The sequence below is a fragment of the Pan paniscus genome, chromosome 1 (assembly GCF_029289425.2).
Source record: "Pan paniscus chromosome 1, NHGRI_mPanPan1-v2.0_pri, whole genome shotgun sequence".
In the NCBI taxonomy this organism is placed as follows: domain Eukaryota; kingdom Metazoa; phylum Chordata; class Mammalia; order Primates; family Hominidae; genus Pan; species Pan paniscus.
In genome coordinates, this window is record NC_073249.2 from 98174405 (window position 1) to 98191434 (window position 17030).

The 17030-nt window shown below is 39.5% G+C and overlaps 1 protein-coding gene across 6 annotated transcripts in view; it reads right to left on the minus strand.

The window, feature by feature from the left end:
• SNX27 (sorting nexin 27) overlaps positions 1-17030 on the minus strand; it is a 91144-nt gene that overhangs the window by 48741 nt on the left and 25373 nt on the right. For 4 of the 6 annotated variants that reach the window (XM_003817243.7, XM_034935444.3, XM_034935465.3 and 1 more), the window contains exon 2: positions 12450-12681. The exons of the other annotated variants lie outside the window; for them this stretch is intronic. In XM_003817243.7, the coding sequence (XP_003817291.2) occupies positions 12450-12681 (232 nt within the window). The remainder of the gene's footprint in view (positions 1-12449; positions 12682-17030) is intronic. 6 annotated transcript variants of the gene reach the window in all.

Genomic DNA, 17030 nt, shown 5'->3' on the forward strand with positions numbered 1-17030 from the left:
ATGCACAGGTGGCTGAAAGCCTGAGGACAAAACACTGAAAAAAACCCTCCAGGGTCGGCCAGGCACGGTGGCTCACGCCTGTAATCCCAGCACTTTGGGAGTCCAAGACGGGTGGATCACGAGGTCAAAAGATCGAGACTATCCCAGCCAACATGCTGAAACTCCATCTCTACTAAAAATACAAAAATTAGCTTGGCGTGGTGGTGTGCGCCTGTAGTCCCAACTACTAGGGAGGATGAGGCAGGAGAATCACTTGAACCCGGGAGGTGGAGGTTGCAGTGAGCCAAGATTGCGCCACTGCACTCCAGCCTGGTGGCAGAGCAAGACTCCATCTCAAAAAAAAAAAAAAAAAAAAACTCTCCAGGCTGGGCACAGTGGCTCTTGTCTATAATCCCAGCACTTTGGGAGGCCAAGGCAGGAGGATCACTTGAGCCCAGGATTTTGAGACCAGCCTGAACAAAATAGTGGGACTCTGTCTCTACAAAAAGTAAAAAAAAATTAGCCAGATGTGATGATGTGTGCTTGTGGTCCCAGCTACTTGGTAGGCTGAAGCAGGAGGAATGCTTAAGCCAGGAAGTCAAGGCTGCAAAGAGCCATTATTGTGCAACTGCACTCCAGTCTGAGTGACAGAAGGAGAGCTTGTCTCAAAAAACAAAAAATAAATAAATTTAAAAACCTTCAGAACCCCAGCCCTCACTCTAAGCACAAGGTAATAGCAACCCATTGCTAGAGAAACTTGAAGCCTATGGCACAGTAAAGGTAATGATAGCTATAACAAAATTCAAGCCCAGCTTAACTGACTACATTCCGTAACAGAAGAGTATTGCCCATTTCCAAGTTCAAACACTATTTACTTCAGTCATCTCTACTATTATTCCATACATGATGCTTGACATTGTTAAATATTACAGAACAAAAATGGAAAACAAACAACAACAAAAAAAAACAGGCTGGGTGCGGTGGCTCACACCTGTAATCCCAGCATTTTGGGAGGCCGAGGCGGGTGATCACCTGAGATCAGGAGTTCAAGACCAGCCTGACCAACATGGAGAAACCCTGTCTCTACTAAAAATACAAAATTAGCCAGGCATGGTGGCACATGCCTGTAATTCGAGCTACTCAGGAGGCTGAGGCAGGAGAACTGCTTGAACCTGGGAGGCGGAGGTTGCAGTGGGCCAAGATCGAGCCATTGTACTCCAGCTTGGGCAACAAGAGCAAATCTCCATCTCAAAAAAAAAAAAAAGAAACCCAACATTATGTCAAGAGATAAAACAGTCTCAGAGATGACCCAGATGTTGAAATTATCAGGCAGCATATTATTAGAATAACCGTGATTAACAATGCTAAAGATCTCATGCAAAAGGAAAAGGCAGAAAACATGTATGAACAGATACAGAATTTCAGCAGGTGTGAAAATTACAAGCAAATAACAAATGAAAGTGACAGAAATAAAACGCATGGGCTGGGCGCAGTGGCTCACGCCTGTAATTCCAGCACTTTGGGGGGTCGAGGCGGGTGGATCACAACGTCAGGAGTTCGAGACCAGCCTGGCCAATATGGTGAAATGCTGTCTCTACTAAAAAAATACAAAAATTAGCCAGGCGTGGTAGCGGCTGCCTGTAGTCCCAGCTACTCGGGAGGCTAAGGCAGGAGAATTGCGTGAACTTGGGAGGCGGAGGTTGCAGTGAGCCGAGATCACGCCACTGCACTCCAGCCTAGGTGACAGAGCAAGGCTCCGTCTGAGAAAAAAAAAAAAAAAAAAAAAAAGGCGTGGTATCAAAGATGAAGAGTTCCTCTAACAGTCTCATCAGCAGACTGGACACAGCTGAGGAAAAAAATCAGCAAACTTAATGATAGGTCCATAAAAATTATCTAAAGAGAAAAATTAGAGCTAAAATAGAATAAAACACCCAAAAGCTCTAGGACAATATCAAACAGTGTAAAACACAGGTAACTAGAACCTCCAGAAAGGCAAGAGAAAAAGAATGGGCTGAAGAAATGTCTGAAAACATACTGGCTGATAGTTTTCCAAAAATAATAAAAGATATCAAACCACATATTCCTCAAGCAGGACAAATAAGAAACAAACACCTAGACATGTAAAAATGAAACTCTGAAAACTAAAGATAAGGAGAAAATGCTGCAGGCCAGGTGCAGTGGTTCAGGCCTGTAATCTCAGTGCTTTGGGAGTCTGAGGAAGGAGGATTGCTGAGGCTGAGAGTGTGAGAATAGCCTGGGGAACATAGCAAGACCCCATCTCTACTAAAAATTTTTAAAATTAGGTGGCCAGGTGCGGTGGCCGACACCTGTAATCCCAACATCTTAAGAGGCTGAAGTGGGCAGATCACTTGAGGCCAGAAGTCCAAGGCCAGCCTGACCAACATGGTAAAACCCTGTCTCCAGTAAAAATACAAAAATTAGCCGGGTGTGGTGATGCACACCTGTAGTCCCAGCTACTTGGGAGGCTGAGGCAGGAGAATTGCTTGACCCTGGGAGGTGGAGGTTGCAGCGAGCGAAGATGGTGCCACTGAACTCCAGCCTGGGTGACACAGTGAGACCCCATCTCAAAAAAATAAAATAATAAAATAAAATATAAAAGTTAGACAGGTACAGTGGCACATTCCTGTAGTTCCAGCTACTCGGAAGGCTGAGTCAGGAGGATCACTTGAGCCCAGGAGGTCAAGGCTGCAGTGGGCTATTACTGCACCATTGCACTCCAGCCTGGATGACTGAGTGAGACCCTGTCTCTGTTTTTTAAAAAGAGAGTAAACTTTGAAGGTAGCCAGAGAGGGTTAAAACAATCCATAGAAAAGACCAAAAAATAAAACAAGCAGGCTTCTCATCAGAAACTATGAAAACCAGAAGACTGGAGTGATTTTGTTTTAAATTGAGACAGGGTTTAGCTCTGTCTCCCAGGTTGGAGAGGAGTGGCATGACCACAGCTCACTGCAGCCTCAACCTTCTGGGTTGAAGTGATCCTCCTGCCTCAGCCTCCCAAGTAAGTGGGACTACCGGCATTGTGTCACCATGCCCAGCTATTTTTTCATTTTTTGTAGAGACAGAGTCTCAGTATGTTGCCCAGGGTGATCTCAAGCTCCTGGCCTCAAGCAATCTTGCTGCCTCAGCCTCCCAAAGTGCTGGGATTACAATGGAGTGATTGTTTTTTTCTTTTGGTACTTTAAAAAAACAAATAAATAAAAATTTAAAAAATCGGCCAGGCACAGTGGCTCACGTCTGTAATCTCAGCACTTTGGGAGGCCAAGGCGGGTGGATCACGAGGTCAGGAGTTCAAGACCAGCCTGGCCAACATGGTGAAACCCTGTCTCTACTAAAAATACAAAAATTAGCTGGGCGTGGTGGCGGGTGCCTATAATCCCAGCTACTCGGGAGGCTGAGGCAGAGAATTGCTTGAACCCGGGAGGCAGAGGCTGTAGTGAGCCGAGATCGTACCACTGAACTCCAGCCTGGGCAACAGAGCAAGACTCTGTCTCAAAAATAAATAAATAAATAAAAAGAAAAAGAAAAGAAAAAAACAATCCACCCAGAATTCTATACCCTGAAAAAATCTTTCAAACATAAAGGTGAAATGAAGACTTTTTCACATCAACAAAAGCTAAGAGAATTCATTGCCAACAGACCTGCACTATTAATGCAAGAAATATTAATGCAAGTTCTTCAAGCAGAGGGAATCTAATGCCAGACAGAAACTAGATTTACACAAAGGAATAAAGTGCATCAGAAATGGTAAATATGGGCTGGGCATGGTGGCTCATGCCTGTAATCCCAGCACTTTGGGAGGCCAAGGTGGGCAGATCACCTGAGGTCAGGAGTTCATGACCAGCTTGGACAACATGGAGAAACCCTGTCTCTACTAAAAATACAAAATTAGCCAGGCGTGGTGGTGCATGGCTGTAATCCCAGCTGCTCGGGAGGCTGAGGCAGAAGAATTGCTTGAACATGGGAGGTGGAGGTTGCAGTGAGCCAAGATCACGCTATTGCACTCCAGCCTGGGCAAAAAGAGCAAAACTCCGTCTCAAAAAAAAGAAAGAAAGAAAGAAATGGTAAATATGTGATCAAATATAAAATAACTCTTTTCTCATGTTTAATCTCTTTAACGCCAGGCGTGGTGGCTCATGCCTGTAATCCCAGCACACTTTGGGTGGCCAAGGCTGGCGGATCACTTGAGCTCAGGAGTTCAAGACCAGCCTGGGCAACATGATGAAACCCCATCTCTACCAAAAATACAAAAAATGAGCTGGGTGTGGTGGTGCGCACCTGTGGTCACAGCTACTCAGGAGGTTGAGGTGGGAGATCACTTGAGCCTGGGAGGCAGAGGTTGCAGGGTGCCAAGATTGCACTACTGCATTCCAGCCTGGGTGACAGAGTGAGACTCCACCTCAAAAAACAAAAACAAAAAACAAAAAACAAAAAAAACCCCGACTCTTTAAAAGGCAATTGTTTAAAGCAAAGATAACAATGTATCATTAAGTTTATAACACATATAGAAGTCAATGTATGACAACAATAGCACAAAGGATGGCGGGGGGAAATATACTCTTGTAAGTGTCTTAAATTATATATATAGTGTGTGTTTGTGTGTGTGTGTGTGTGTGTGTGTGTGTCTGTGTCCAGCCTGGGCAACAGAGAGAAACCTTGACACACGCACACACACAAAAGGTATTATGCTAAGTATCTTCTATAACTACAATGGGGTAAAGTTAGAAGTTGGTAACAGAGGGAAAGCTAGAAAACTCACAAATTTGTAGGAATTAACATCTGACGGGGGGACAAAATGGCCAATACAAATATATATTATATATTTGTATATTATAAAATTAGATATATTAGATATACTTACCTATATACAGTGTTATACTATATATAATATATATGTACTATATATTATGTCTATACAACTACAAATTCAAATATATAATTTGAAGGTAAATGTTCATAAATTATAGATATATACTGTAAACCAAGAAAAAACAAATTATACCTAATAAAACAATAGTAGAGATAAAATAGAATCATTTAAAAATACTCTATCCATCCAAAAGAAGGCAGGAAATGAGGAAAAAAATAAATAATGATACAACATAGATAGCAAAGAACAAGATAGTAGATTTAGCCTAACTATAGCAATAATTATACTAAAGGTAAGTAGTCTACACATTCCAAATAAAAACATTGCCAGACTGGATAAAAAAGCAAGACCCAGCTCTAAGCTTTCTATGAGAAACCCAGTTTAATTATAAATGTATAAATAGGTTAAATGGAAAATATAGCAACGAAAACAATAACCGAAAGAAAGGTGACATGGCTACTAGTGGCTATATGTTAGTGGCTCATATGTTATATGAGAGAAAGACTTCAGAACAAAGAATATTACCAGGGATAAAGACAGATAGATATATTACAGATAGAGACTTATATAAAGAGATAAATAATGTTAAAGGGATCAATTCATCAAGATATAATATTCATTATAAATAAAGAAAAACCTGACAGAACTGAAAACTCCATTTCAAGTAGTGCATACACTTCCTGTAGACCAACCCTTCTGCTGTAACCACTATAAATTCTGGACAAAATACAAAAACAATGATCTGAGGAGTCTGAATTACATACTAAAAGCAGGCAGACTGTGGAGGGGACTCAAAACATGGAGCAATGATGCACAGGGTGGGGTACACTCCTGCATTAAGAGGGCTTTGCCCTGCTTGTGGGCATAAGTTACAAAATAGCACAATTTAAGTAACTAAAACTCAGAAAGTGACATCTTTCTGACTCAAACATATAGGGAAAAGATTCTAGGTAACCATGGCTGCTACCAGAGTGAGTGGAGAATCCAAGACAAGAGAAAACCAGAGAAGGTGATCCTTAATTCTAAGAATAAACACCACATGTATCTCAGACTAATCCCTTCTTGGATGTATACAGACTCAAAAGTAGCACAGCAAAGGCTGAAAGAATTAAACTGAGATTTGAAGTTTAACCCACAGAAGGCGACACAGCTTACAGCTTATTGCCAGCTAAAACAAAAACATCGATACTCCTCAGAGGAATATTACAGAACCCAGAGTCTCCACAATGTAACATTCATAAATATGCAAGATACAATCCAAAATGACTCAATACACAAAGAACCAGAAGAATATGACCCATTCTCAAGGGAAAAGACATTTAACAGAAACCAATCCCAAAATGACACAAATGTTCAGACACATAAGGAATAGACCAATGAAACAGAGTAAAAAGTTCAGAAATAGAACCACACATAGTCAATTGATTTTCCACAATGATGCCAAGATATTTCAATGAGGAAAGAACTTTCTTTTCAACACAGGTTGCTGTGAAACAACTGGATATCCATATAAAAACAAAATCAAAAACAAAACCTTGACCCTGGTCAAGGGCTCACACCTGTAATCCCAACACTTTGGGAGGCCGAGGCGGGTGGATTACCTGAGGTCAGGAGTTTGAGACCAGCCTGGCCAACATGGCAAAACCTCACCTCTACTAAAAATACAAAAATTAGCCGGGTGTGGTGGCGCATGCCTGTAATCCCAGCTACTCAGGAGGGCTGAGGCAGGAGAATCGCTTGAACCCGGGAGGCAGAGGCTGCAGTGGGCCAATATTGCGCCACTGCACTCCAGCCTAGCTGACACTCAAAAACAAACAAACAAAAAAACCTTGACCTTTATATCACAATATACTAAATAAATAAATAAATAAATCCCTCAAAATGGATCACAGACCTAAACGTAAGAGTAAAAACTATGGTACAGCCACTTCGGAAAACAGTTTGGCAGTTCCTCAAAAGGTTAAACCTAAAGAGTTACCATAATGACCCAGCAGTTCCATTCCAAGGTATATATCCAAGAAAAATGAAAACACATATCTACACAAAAACGTGTACACAAATGCTCATAACAGCATTATTCATAATAGTCAAAAGTGGAAAGAACCCAGATGTCCATCAATTGAAGAATGGATAAATAAAAGTGGTATATCCATATAATGGAATGTTAAAATGAAGTACTGATGCATGCTACAACTTGAATAAGCCTCAAAAATATTATGCTGAGTGAAAGAAGCCAGTTACAAAAAAAACCATGATTCCATTTCTATGAAATGTCCAGAATACGCAAATCTATAAGACAGAGGATAGATTAGTGCTTTCCTAGAATTGGAGGGGATGGGAGGTTTGGAAAATGATGGCTACAAGGAATGAGATTCTTTTTGAGGTGATGAAAATGTTACAAATTTGTTTTATGCTTCAAAAGTGCTAACTTTGAGTCATAAGACATGTAAGAAGTTGAAATCAAGGTCACATCCTAAAAGTAGAGCAGACTGGATGTTGAGACCTTTTGGGAATTACCTAAAACCTTGGGAACTTGAGAAAAGGAATGAAATTACTAATTGTACTTTTATTTATCTATTTTTTTTTTGAGACGAAGTCTCACTTTGTTGCCCAAACTAGAGTGCAGTGGTGTGATCTCGGCTCACTGCAACCTCTGTGAACACACTAAAAACTAAATTGACCAGGCGCAGTGGCTCAAGCCTGTAATCTCAGCACCTTGGGAGGCCAAGGCAGCGAGATTTCATGAGGTCAGGAGTTCAAGACCAGCCTGACCAACATGGAGAAACCCTATCTCTATTAAAAATACAAAATTAGCCGAGCGTGCTGGCACATGCCTGTAATCACAACTACTCAGGAGGCTGAGGCAGGAGAATTGCTTGAACCCAGGAGGCAGACATTGCGGTGAGCCGAGATTGCACTATTGCACTCCAGCCTGAGCAACAAGAGCGAAACTGTCTAAAAAATAAAAAAATAAAAAAACCCCTAAATTGTGCACTTTAGGTGAACGTATGGTATATAAATCATATCTTAATAAAGTTCTTATGGCTGGGTGCAGTGGCTCACACCTGTAATTTCAGCACTTTGGGAGGCCGAGGCAGGCGGATCATGAGGTCAGGAGTTCAAGACCAGCCTGGCCAACATGGTGAAACCCCATCTCTACTAAAAACACATAAATTAGCTGGACTCAGTGCTATGTGCCTGTAGTCCCAGCTGCTGGGGAGGCTGAGGCAGGAGAATTGCTTGAACCCGGGAGGCCGAGGTTGCAGTGAGCCGAGATCGCACCACTCACTGCATTCCAGCCTGGGTGACAGAGGGAGACTCCATCTCAAAATAAATAAATAAATAAATAAATAAATAAATAAATAAATAAATAAATAAATAAAAGGCCAGGTGTGGTTGCTCATGCCTGTAATCCCAGTACTTTGGGAGGCAGAGGCGGGCAGATCACTTGAGGTCAGGAGTTCCAGACCAGCCTGACCAACATGGAGAAACCCTGTCTCTACTAAAAATACAAAATTGGCCGGGTGTGGTGGCACATGCCTGTAATCCCAGCTACTCTGGGAGGCTGAGGCAGGAGAATCACTTGAACCCAGGAGGCAGAGGTTACAGTGAGCCAAGATCACGCCGTTGCACTCCAACCTGGGCAACAAGAGCGAAATTCCGTCTCAAAAAATAAAATAAAATAAAACAAAAATAAAAAATAGGCCGGGCGCGGTGGCTCACGCCTGTAGTCCCAGCACTTTGGGAGGCCGAGGCGGGTGGACCACAAGGTCAGGAGATCGAGACCATCCTGGCTAACACAGTGAAACCCCGTCTCTACTAAAAAATACAAAAAAATTAGCCGGACATGGTGGCAGACACTTGTAGTCCCAGCTACTCGGGAGACTGAGGCAAGAGAATGGCGTGAACCATGGAGGCGGAGCTTGCAGTGAGCCAAGATCGCGCCACTGCACTCCAGCCTGGGTGACAGAGCAAGACTCCATCTCAAAAAACTAATAATAAATAAATAAATAATAATAAAGTTCTTACAAAAAAAGATAGCTGAAACTATAAAACTGTAAGAAAACATAAAAGATTGGTGTCCTTGGGTTAGGTAGATTTCTTAGAACACAAAAAAGCATTATCCATAAATTTAAAAACTGATAAACGAGACTATATCAAAATTTAAAATTTCTGTTCCTTGAAAGATACTGTTTTAAAAAATGAAAAGGCAAGTCGCAAACTCAAATATTTACAAAACATCTAAGTCCCTTTTTTTTTTTTTTTTTTGAGATGGAGTTTCACTCTTGTTGCCCAGGCTGGAGGGCAATGGCACGATCTCGGCTCACTGCAAGGTCAGCCTCCCGGGTTCAAGTGATTTTTCTGCCTCAGCCTCCCGAGTAGCTGGGATTACAGGCTCCTGCCACCACGCCCGGCTAATTTTTGTATTTTTAGTAGAGACGGGGTTTCACCATATTGGCCAGCCTGGTCTCGAGCTCCTGACCTCAAGTGATCCACCGATCTCAGGTGATCTGCCCACCTCAGCTTCCCAAAGTGCTGGGATTACAGGCATGAACCACTGCGCCTGGCTTATCTAAGTCCTTTTTCAAGCTACTGGAAAATATCTCATATATATCTATATCTGAGATATATATCTCAGATATATCTATATGAGATATATATATCTCAGATATAGCTATATCTGAGATATATATCTCTCATGTATAGCTATATCTGATATATATATCTCTCATATATATCTATATCTGATATATATATCTCTCATATATATCTATATCTGATATATATCATATATATCTATATCTGATATATATCTCATATATATCTATATCTGATATATATCTCATATATATCTATATCTGATATATATATCTCATATATATCTATATCTGATATATATATCTCATATATATCATATATAGCAATATATGATATATATGTATCTGATATATCTATCTGATATATCTGATATATATCATATGCTATATATATCATATATATGCTATATATATCAGATACATATGATATATATACATCTGATACATATGATATATATATATCTGATACATATGAGATATATATATATATATATATATATCTGATAACGGACTTGTAGAACCAGAATGTATAAAGAACCCCTACAATAAAATAATAAGACAACCCAATTTTTTAAACGGGCAAAAGAGTTAAACAGCTACTTCATCAATGAAGACACATGAATGCCCATTAAGCACACAAAAAGCAGCTCATCATCATGAGTCATTAGGTAAATGCAAATTAAAATCACAGTAAGGTATCACTATGTCCATGAGAATGGCTAGAATTAAAAAGACTGAAAATATCAAGAGGTTATGGAACCACTGGAACTCTCCACTGCATATGATAATGTAAAAATGATATAGCCACTTTGGAAAACTGTTTGGCAGTTTTTTATAAAGTTAAACTTACACTTACCCTGCAATTCCACTTCTTGGTATATACTCAAGAGCAATGAAAACATATGTCTACATAAAGACCTGTACATTTAATATTATTTCATGGCAGCTTTAGTCATACTAGTCCAAAACTGCAAGCAACCCACATGTGCATGAACAATGAAAAGATGAACAAACTGTAGTAAATCTATACAATGGACTACTACTCAGCAATTAAAAAGGGACAAATATTTGGTTTAAATAACAATGTCTGCCAATCTTAAGCACTATACTAACTGAACAAAGCCAGATACAAGAGAGTACAAATGGTATGATTCCACTTATTTGACATTCTGGAAAATGTAAAATATGGTGACAGTAAGCTGATCCGTGGTTGACAAGGGCAGTGGTAAGGGGTGAGGACTAACTGTAAAGGGCATGAGGGAACTTTTGAGGGTATGAAAATGTTCTAAATCTTCATGGAGGCAGTGGTGGTTATAAGACTATGTACATTTGTCAAAACTTGTAAAAGTGGAGACTTAACATGGGTGAATGTTAATATAGGTAAACTATGTTCAATAAAGTTGATTTGAAAAGTACAATTAGTGGGCTGGGCGCAGTGTCTCATACCTGTAATCCCAGCACTTTGGGAGGCTGAGGCAGGTGGATTACCTGAGGTCAGGAGTTCGAGACTAGCCTGGCCAACATGGTGAAACACCATCTCTACTAAAAATACAAAACTTAGCAGGGCATGGTGGTGCGCACCTGTAATCCCAGCTACTTGGGAGGCTGAGGCAGAATTGTTTGAACCCGGGAGGCAGAGATTGCAGTGAGCCAAGATCACACCACTGTACCCCAGGCTGGGGGACAGAGTGAGACTTCGTCTTAAAATATATATATAATAAAAATAAAAATAAACAAAGGTACAATTGGTGGTATTATTCCTTTTCTCAGGTTTCCAAGGTTTTAGGTAATTCCCAAAAGGTCTCAACATCCAGTCTGCTCTACTTTTAGGATGTGACCTTGATTTCAACTTCTTACATGCCTTATGACTCAAAGTTAGCACTTAGGAAGCATAAAACTCTAAATTCTGTGTGTGGTTCTAAGACTACAGAAGTCTATGCTGAAATAAAACCTATATGCCATTATCTACAGCTAATTACAGATGCAACCAAGCATTATGTGATCCTCTGCAACTCTTTTAGCTTCCTTGCTTTTCTTATCTCTTCACTAAAAAGAATTTACCATAAATGTTTAGTAGCTCGTTCCTATGCAGAGGATAAATCTCAGTTTTAGAGACTGTAACTTTAGTCAACTGTTAAGCTTTAAACACCTGTAGTCTGTTTGCCAGCATCTAACAGAACCCACTGCATTTTCTACTAAGAATAATGAACATTTCTCATTATATCAACACTCCACAAATAATTAAAGGCAAATAAAGCATATTGCAACCAAAAGAAAAATTAAGTAGACTGAGCTATCAGTGGCAATTAGGCTTTGAAGAACAAAGGCATTCAGCAAAGGGTCTAGCACACATCACTAAAAATTCAAGATGGGCTTTCCTGCATAGCTACAACAGCAACAGGTTAGAAATGTGTGAAACAGCTCATGGGAATTGCATTCAGGAAACTCGTGGGAAAAACCACAGTTAACCATTCACACGGATATCTCCAAAGAAAATGAAAAAGAACATGATGTGGAAAGAAGAGTAGAGACATCTAAGTTCTGAAATGGGCGAACCTCTCTATTACCCAAATATCTTGAAGGACACCATCCTTTTAAATTAATCTTGCCCTATAGCACCACAGAATCAACAGTAAATAAGATACTATTAGCAAAGAGATACGGCAACCAACAAAAGAACAAACAAAAAAGAAACTAAACAAACAAAAACTGACACGTTTACGACAAACCAGAATGCAAACTTGAAACTACCTAAAAATAAAATGGAATTATACTCAAGCTGAGTAGGACTCTTTTCCACTACTGTAATTCACCCCCTGCAATAAATCAGGGTCAGTGTCTTTTATTTATGTGTGAACTCATCCTCCTGGTAGACAAACTGACCTAGGTTGCAGCCTTTTATCTACCACTATAATAGTTTCATAATTATAAGACTAGGGGAAACAAAGCTAGATGTTCGAGGATCGAGTTGGGCTGACACTCACCACAAACTTCTCACCATTCTGCTCCACATGTTTGTATCTGGGGACCGATATGGGCACTGCTTGCTTTTCTGTGTAATCATAAAATGATTGTCCCAACGAGTCGTCACTGGGATCTAGGTTATCTGCCTCATGAGGAGGTACAGATAACACTGTCAAGATCAATTCCTTCTCGCCTGCTCGAATCAGGTCCACCACCTGCTTGTGTGTCGCCCCCTCAACATTCACGTGGTTCCTAAGGGGAAAAAGGGAAAAAGACAATCCCATAAACCAGAAGGGTCCAAACACCTTGTATCTCCACCCTCCTGCCCCCACTCCAGTGTCACATGGTATGAACTATGAAGTCAAAAGATTAATTTGGTTCCAGAAAAGTTGTTTATGTTTTTACAGTTTCTAATGTGAAAAACTTTGTGAACTTATGGCGGGGGAAAAAATGGAAAGAGGTGAGAAGACCTCCCCTTCCTCTATACTAATATCCCACACATAGCTTCAGGAACGCACATGGAAAGAGGCTGAAGCTGAGGAGGAAACAAAGCTTTTTCAGTCAAACAGTCCAATTTCCTCATTCTAACTAAGCATGTATACAATTCAATCAAAGTGGCTTTTGACAGCCCTGCCACTTGAATTGTACTTTGTCCTTTTTAAACTTCAAAGGAATTCTGTTAAAAGAACCTTCACAAAATAAATTCTCTTAATTTGTAAATAGAGACTCAAAAAAAGTTATGACTGAAGATAATTCCTTTACATTTACATCCAATTTCTCTCCATATCTCAAATCAGTCAACTTAATTTTCCTTTATGCCAAGTTTCATTACTTTGGGAGCTAAATGGTATTACTCTTCACATACACTAGTTTCCAATTCAATTAACCTCTTGGGATTCCATCAACTTTTTTCCTGCTCTATGCTATCTCATTTAGAGTCCTGTGTAATCAGTCCAAACTAAAAAATATACACCTATAATTATATGGTCAGCCTACTAATTTTCCTTCCTGTTTTGCTGTGTACAAAAGGCTGAAATAAGGCAAACAAAGTACAAGGTTTAGATGAAGTATTTTGTCAAGAAAGATGCTGAGTCTCACAAGACTCCCTCAGCAAACCAAACTACCTTCCAGAATGCTGATCCAGCTGCTCTCTCAGCAAAAACCACTGGGCAGCAGGCCTGGAGGTTCCCTCCCATGGCTATCCCAAGAGAGGTAGGAAATACACACCTGACCTCTAATCAATTTAACATTTAAAGCTTATCTACCCTTTAGAGTTAAATTCTTTTTCAGTCCTGTTCCAAACCATTAGGGATTTTCCTTCCTGAAAAATGATACTAAATTTAGTAACAAGCCTTCCATAAACTTTTCAGTCACTGAAATTGTCTCTGTCAGAGTCTGGTATCTGAAATATCCATTTATATAAACAGAACAGTCAGGAGATCCCCCAGCTAGCCTCCTGGGATTTAATTTAGGGTTTAACAATCTAGCCAGTAAATTCAGCACTCCTGACATTTCACATCCTACAAGTCTAACTTATATACAAAAAAATCAGTAATTTTACAATAAGCTAGCTATAGAAAAAAATAAAGAGCCCCTTTCACTGATGGAAACTTGGGCTTTGAATTCATTCAGTCAGACCTGTGATCAAAAAACATGATCAGGGGCCGGGCGCGGTGGCTCAAGCCTATAATCTCAGCACTTTGGGAGGCCGAGGCGGGTGGATCACAAGGTCAGGAGATCAAGACCATCCTGGCTAACACGGTGAAACCCCGTCTCTACTAAAAATACAAAAAATTAGCCGGGCATGGTGGCGGGCGCCTGTAGTCCCAGCTACTTGGGAGGCTGAGGCAGGAGAATGGCGTGAACCCAGCAGGCGGAGCTTGCAGTGAGCCCAGATCACGCCACTGCACTCTGCACTCCAGCCTGGCGGACAGAGCAAGACTCTGTCTCAAAAAAAAAAAAACAAAAAAAACGTGATCAACTCTGATCATACACCAGCATGGTAAAATGGAAAGAAAATGGGCTTTGGAGCTACTTACAGGAGTTTAAATCCTGATCCTGACTATTAGTACCAGAATTGGTCTTGACTGAGTTTTTAACCTTTCTTAGCCTTGCTTTCCACATGTGTAAATGGAGACAATAAGTTCCTAACAGAGTTGCTGTGAAGATTAATGTAATAAAACATGTAGAACAATTCCTAAACATTTATATCAGAAGGTTTAAGAAGTAAAGAGGTACTATGTATATAGATTTTGATTAAAGAAGAAATGGAAATCTTAAGTAAGGAACCGGCAAAAGATTTTATCTAAGTATTTGGCCTTACTAGTTCTGAGAAAATGATTTGATGGTATAAGAAAAAAATGAAAAAGCAAGTTTAGAAATCACCATACATTCTTATATATCCCTAGGAACCTTAGCTAACTCATGAATATCCTTTTTTTTTTTTTTTTTTTTTTTAACAAAAGTGGCAAAAGCTGACACCTTAAAGACTGGCCAAAATACTAATATCTTGGATACAGGCTAGGCACAGTGTGGCTCACACCTGTAATCCCAGCACTTTAGGAGGCCAAGGCAGATGGATCACTTGAGTTCAGGAGTTTGAGACCAGCCTGGGCAACATGGTGAAACCCCATCTCTATACGAAATATACCAAAAGATTAGCCAGGCCTGGTGGCACGTGCCTATAGTTCCAGCTACTTGGGAGGCTGAGCTGGGAAGATCACCTGAGCCTGGGAGTTCAAGGCTGCAGTGAGCTAGATCATGCCACTGCACTCCAGCCTGGGTTACCAAAGAAGATCCTGTTTTTTAAAAAATGAAATAAAATAAAATCTTAAATACCAAAACAAAATTTCTGTTAATGCAATCAATTTTATGAAATGCACATTTGTGAAAAATAAAAACTGATGCTCAAATCTTACTTTTCGGTTCCCTGATTTTTTTTCCTTTAAAGAATTTTTTATCTAGGGCACTCTGTTGGTAGACTTGAGAGTCACTGGATCTACAAAATTTGTATGTAAAATTCTTTTTATGTGCCTATTATGTGTTTTTTTCTGGGGAGTTTCCCTAGCTTTCATCAGCTTCAAAAAGGAGTATATGAACTCCAAAAAGATTCAGAACTATTGCTTTCAATACACACCTCCACCCATTCAGTTTTCAAATCAAAATACACCGTTCCTTGGGTCACTCACAAAAATAAACCCTGAAAATCATCAGAGAAACTTAAGTGAGACTTATACCAAGAGCCATCAGGGAGCAAGGGAGCTCACTTAGGTTTCACTTCTTTATTAGTAAGACCAAGTTTCAGATTGACTATAATTCCAAAAACCTCTTTTAAAAAAAGACGGGAAAAAACTTCCAGTGTCATATTCTAAACAGACTTGCTAATATTTATCTGGTTCAACTATAGAAGGAATGCTATACATTCCATGACTTACTACAAAGTGGGAAATTCCTTCATTCTTCAGAGAATGAAATAAGGTCAGTAAAAACCCCAGGATGTCTGATTTGAAAAAGGGCCCTCCTTCCTGAAGAATTAAGAGGTCTTCACAGTCATAAAAATGTTATATGATATAATTTTTTACAAGAAGGCTACTATACCAGACTCAAATTTGGTGTGGCCCAATACTTTGTATAATTCTGAAGACATAAATTAATGCAAAATATAAATTCTTCAATAAGGAGAAACTTTCAGCAGTACAGACTTCAGGTTCAAAGTATGGGTTTGGGAGTCAAACAGACTTGGGTTTGAATACCAATTGTGCTGTTTAATGGATGAGCCCTTAAGTAAATTACTTTATCTCATTAAATCTCAATTTTCTAATCCATAAAATGGGGTTAATATCATCGGCTAATGGAGTTGTTGTGAAAATTAAAATGAGAGGAAGCTCTAGAACATGGTAACTACTCAATAAATGGTAGCTATTTGTGTTATAGTATTTGTATCAATTGGGCAAACAAGTTGGTAGTATTTTCACCTCCTTGATGATACAAACCTTTTCTACCAGCAATTTCCCTTGCCTTTCAATTCTGTCTTTGTAACATAATCTAGCTGAAATTCATTTGAAAATAAATAATTAAGCTCTCAACCAATGACAATGGGGTTCACAGATAGCCAGCTTCACAAGACCACTGGATCAGTGAAGCACCAATTCTCTTATCACACAAAAGTACTGACTGCACAGTAGGATCTACCAATATATACTGCTTTTATAAAGAAAGGCAGCAGCTTAAATACATCATCAAAAATGTCTAACACATATGCGATTAAGCAAATACAACAAAATGTAATTATAGAATCTAGGTGATAGGTATACAGGTATTCACTGTACAATTCTCTCAATTTTTCTGTAGGTTTGAAACTTTTCATAATAAAATGAAGGAAAAAATTAAGGGGGCCAAAAATTCCAACAATCCACAAATAAGATGAAAATTTGCTTTAGTTACGCAGATGATATCTAATTTATTTTATGTCTTTGGCATTGTAAAGACACACGCGATAATTTTAATAAAATACTTACTTTTACATAAGACCAACATTTGGCCCCAATAGAGAGAGGCCTTAAGCTAGCTAATCGGAGTGGCTTCAAATAAGACTTCTATTC